Source organism: Rhinatrema bivittatum, chromosome 16 (genome assembly GCF_901001135.1).
Source record: "Rhinatrema bivittatum chromosome 16, aRhiBiv1.1, whole genome shotgun sequence".
NCBI lineage: Eukaryota > Metazoa > Chordata > Amphibia > Gymnophiona > Rhinatrematidae > Rhinatrema > Rhinatrema bivittatum.
In genome coordinates, this window is record NC_042630.1 from 35255731 (window position 1) to 35260506 (window position 4776).

Here is a 4776-nt window from a genome sequence, read left to right on the forward strand (position 1 = left end):
CCCTTAACAGAAACGTGGGGGTAACCTGCACGGAGCGGCAGTTACTACCATAAGAAAGTTCCTGGACAGACTAGACAGACCATTTGGTCTTTTTCTGTCATCATTACTATGTTATTATGTTAGTGTGTCACATCAGTCCATCGCAACAGTAATACTTGTGACAAAAGGACCAAAAATATGGTGTGGCTGAGTATCCTGCAAGGCTAAAAACCTTATATTTTTTACAACACAGCTATTTGTAACCATTTTAAAAGAATGTATTTTATTTGCAGGAAAAAAAGATTTTTGGAAAAAGCAGGGGACAGGCCCACAGATGGCCAAGCAACACCCAGCTGGATGCCTCATGCTTTCATGTATTCTTCTGGTGTTGATAGCGGCTGCTCTGTCTGCAGCTGCTGTAATTAACTGCATCATCCCAGGAGTTCAGCGTCTGCTCCCATCTCAGGAGTCCTCATGCTCAGTCCTTGAAGGCCACAACGCATTTCCACAGTAACTCTGCATGAGATCTGTCTGCATGCGGTGGCGACGGTGCGTGCAAATAGATCTCATGCACAATCATTGTGGCAATCCTGAAAACCCGACTGCGTTGTGGCCGATCAGCAGAAAAGGAAAAAAGCAAAATGCGGCCGAGCTTTGTGTTCTGTTGCCACTCTGCAGGAGCCGAGCAAGCAGGAAAGTGATCTCTGCCAGAAAACTTAGCAGGAATGAACTGGAAATCAAAGGGCAGGGAAGGCAAAGATCTTTCTGCAAATCAGCTCCCATCATTTTTTCTTATACAGGATTCACTTTTAAACCAAGTACTTGAATTTCTTGTGTGCATGCAATGAGAAGGGTCAGCTCATTGCACCTCTTCGCCTCTGTTTCCATCGCCCAAAACCATGGCAGAGGCCGGGGTCACCAAATCCTTAAAACATTTAATCTGCAGGTCCCAAAGCCCAGGTTAAGTTTGGATTGCAGTCACTAAAAATAAAAATGTATTCGGGTTTACTGAGTTATTGAGAAAAGGAAAACCAGACCCTGCAGTTCCCCCCCTCGTGTTATGAACGATTAACAGCTCATGGCAAGGCTCAGTATTAAGAGACAAGAAAATACAGGGGGAGCGACAGTAACTGAGGCCCTGATTCAAATGTGCCCCCCCCCCCACTCCAAAAGCGAAATGGCGGCTGGATCCGATCTCTGGGGGCTGACGCCTCCCTCCAGCAATCCTGGCACGGCTCTCAGACCCCAAAGTATTTATAAAACCAGGGAAATAAATTGCCCCTTTGAGGAAATAGCGGCCGACGAGTTCAGATCCGCTAAAATCGGAGCAGGTCTGAGATCTAAGTGAAAGGCCTTCCTGCTGCCTTCTTTTGGGTATCTTTGGACCAGTGCAATAGTTTTTCGCTGAGAGCTTTGGCTGAGCGCCAGCTTTATGCCTGGGGTAGAGTTTGTGCTGTTCTAGAAGCACCAGAATCATTTCTGACATTTTACAGATTTCTCGCCCCCTCCCTGCAATTTTTAAATGTGCAATGATTTGAGGAGGGAGGGGCTGTTTCTTACCAAACTTGAATTTGGCACAGATCTTGCTAGTTAGCATCGGTCCTCTTGGTTCTCTGGTCCGCACGGGGCTCTCTCACCAGCAGGTTGACCAGGATAACAGCAGAGATCTCCAGAGCCAGCAGCAGAGGCAGGAGAAGGAGCCTCACATGGCCCCAGCGCCCTGCTGCAACCCCTAACTGCCCTGCACAGACGGAGAAGAGAGAATCAGACCCTGCTCACGGGAATCTCCACTTCAGTACCAGTGCACGGTCATTAGGGCTGCTTCCCCTGGCTGCCTCTTTGGCCAGAGGCTCCTTACAGGCCCTTTAGCCTGAGCCTGAAGTTGTGGGACATGCAGGTGGCTGAGGAATCGGGGTGTATGAGCCTCTAGACCTCCAGGTATATGCCGGGAACAGCTTAGAGCTTTTGGGCTGTTGCATGCTTACAGCATAAGCAGAGAATGAGGCTGAGAGCGTCCTCTTTACAACACAAACACAGAAGAAAAAGCTCGGTTTGTATTCCAGCACTATGACTTCTTATTTCTATAGCACTACTGGACGCATGCAGTGCTGTGCAGGGACACATTAGAGATTGTAAGCTCCATGGAGCAGGGACTGTCTAGCCTGTGTGATCAGTGGCATTCATTCACCCAGGTCTGTGTGTGAGACACTTTGTGTGTCCTGCTTTCACTTCTGTGATTAGGGGACAATTAATCCCTCCCTTATTAATCCATGTAACATCATCAACACTGCAGCTCACCTCTCCCTGCACACAGGCTGCTCGCATTAATGGAGACGCTCTTCATCTGAACAGGATTGCTGACCAGGCAGAAGAAGACCCTGTCTAGTGCACTGAGGTTTAGTGAGAGGTGCAGGATGGTCCTGTCCGGAGACAGCAGGTACTGATCCGGACCTTCCAGGTGCGCTGGTGCCTTCCAGGTAACGTTAACAGCTGCCTCGGCCGGGACCACACATCCCAGGGTTACGTTACAGATGTCATTACTGGAGGATAATATCCTTATTTCTGGTGTTGGGACCGGCTCTGCATGCAAAATAAGCACAATCTGTTAGGCACTGCCACCCAGAAGGACCTCTGTTAAATGCCTGGGTCAGGTCTTCCACTCCCAGGGTTGGCCGGGACTGAGGGGGCAATGCACAATTGTCAGATTTAGGGTCTGCGATTTTGGGGTCGGGAAGGAGCCCTGGTGCAAGGTCCCTGGCCCAGGACTGTGGCTGCGATGACCAGGGAGGGATTTACAGAAAGGGAAAAATCTCCAGGGAGGTGGGAATGAAGGCTCCTGGTGTTGTATCTCTGCCCTGGAACCCGTGCGAATGAAAAAAGAAAGAAAGAAAGAATTGCTGTTCCTGACAGGTTTTATGTAAAGATCCCTGACCAGGTCACCTTGGAGTGCCCCGAGCACAGTCTGACAAACTTACAGAAACCCCAGGGGGAGAGTAAAGCTGGTTTGGTAATAGGAGGTCAATGGAGGAGAGCATTATTGGGTGAAAGGTTTTTACAGCGTCTTCCCCAATCTCCTGTAGGAATGAGTTACCCATCCAGACCTCCTGTAGGTATATATGTGTCTGTCTGAGGGTGTGCGTCTGTCTGTGTGCGTGTGAGTTTGTAAGGTAGGATGGGAATGGGAGAAAGACGGGGATGAAAGGGTCTTTAATGGGTGATGTAGCCCACGCCCTGCCTCCAGGCAGGATCCCCTTTTCCTAACTCATCCCAGACAGACCCAGCTCTGACCTGTTTTCTCCACCCCCCACTGATGGAGATGCCACCACCTCCCTGGGGAACTTAAGAACTTATGTTCTTAACTTGTTCCAGCCCTCAGCTGCCCTCAGATTCGACTGTCTCTTTCCTTTGAAATCATTTCAGTTCCGGTGCACAGAGAGACTCCCAGCCCTTTATAGACAGGAGGTGTCATGGTGCAGCCAACTGTGGCCAGACAGCTCCCCACCCAAGCCCTTAATGAGGGAAGTCTCTGACGTTCTGGTCCCTAAGGGAGCAGGGTGCGTGCCAGCACCAGCACTCCTGGAGTTTGGGGCTGCGAAGATAAAGACAATGAAATTTAGGAGAAGTTGGTTGTATAAGTACAGACTTACCATAGACAGTGAGGTGAAAGTCTTGTGTTACCACGGTCCCTGTTGTAAATCTAACAAGAGCCTGAAAAGTCCCCGTGTCCCCCATCTCCAGTCCGTCAATCCTCAGCGCCGTCTCATTCTGCATCTTTAGTCTCTGGTGAAATCTGTTTGTATAATTGTATTCCTCAAGCATTCCGTCTTTGGCTTTCCCAATGAGCACACGTTCTCTGGCACCAAAGAACCATTCTATTTCTTGTATACGTCGTCCTGGGATTTCATCAGGAGGAAGGAGGACAGATTCTCCCCGAATCCCAGTCACCCAGTGAATAAGTGGATTCTCTGCTTTGATTAATGCCAGACCTGGAAGAAGACACAGCCAGCTGGAAATGCTGCTGGGCGAAGACACCACCCCAGGATGTGTTTTCATGGAATAGGTGATGAACGCTCTCCCACAGGTTAAGATGATAAGGGACTGAAGAGGATATGGGCTCTGGGCAGTGAAGGGATAGTGAAGCATGGCCCAGTGACAGCACAGACTGTGGGAGCAGCCAGGTTTGTACTCACAGGCTACAGCTCCCCAGAGAGTGGCCAGGCTGGTGGGGTCAAGGTGGCAGCCAGAGCAGGAGGCTGAGCCTGAGCAGGACACAGGGCCTGCAGAAATTAGTTTGGGCCAAGAAGGGAGCTACAGAGAGAGGAGAGGTTCATACACGCCCGCTAATAGACCTTTAACCAAGGAGGAATTAAACCGAAAGGTTTCGACTGCTTGCAGCCACACGACCTCTGCAGCTCATCATCCTTTTACATTACTAATTCTCTGGCCTGGAAATACCTGAAAATGTCACTCTCGCTCTCGCTCGCTCTTCCAGCTCCTGCACTGACATAAAACCATTAATCGCTGTTAAAGAAAATTGCTAGAAGACAAACTCCCACCCTTTTCAACTTGTTTACCCAGCCTATAGGATCAGTGCTCCCCTTTGGTGTAAGGCATGTGGCACTGTCAGTCAGCTGCTGTTTCCTGAATGCCTTCCACCTAAGGATCAACGTTTGGGTAAATGGAGAGTCCCATCATATCACGGTTTAGCATCCTTCTTCCTCTCATTGCCTCTCATTGATCTAAAGAGCAATCCAGAAGCATTTTCACTTCAAAGTAGAGTTACCAGCTCTAATCCCG

General features: G+C 49.4%; 1 protein-coding gene across 1 annotated transcript; it reads right to left on the bottom strand.

The window, feature by feature from the left end:
- Positions 1-222: 222 nt before the first annotated feature.
- LOC115078347 (SLAM family member 8-like) lies at positions 223-3913 on the bottom strand. Its single transcript, XM_029581244.1, has 4 exons — positions 3627-3913; positions 2278-2559; positions 1540-1720; positions 223-960 (listed from the first exon to the last, which is right to left on the bottom strand). The coding sequence occupies exons 1-3, from the start codon at positions 3796-3798 to the stop codon at positions 1566-1568; spliced, it is 609 nt and encodes a 202-aa protein (XP_029437104.1). The 5' UTR covers positions 3799-3913; the 3' UTR covers positions 223-960; positions 1540-1565.
- Positions 3914-4776: the final 863 nt, after the last annotated feature.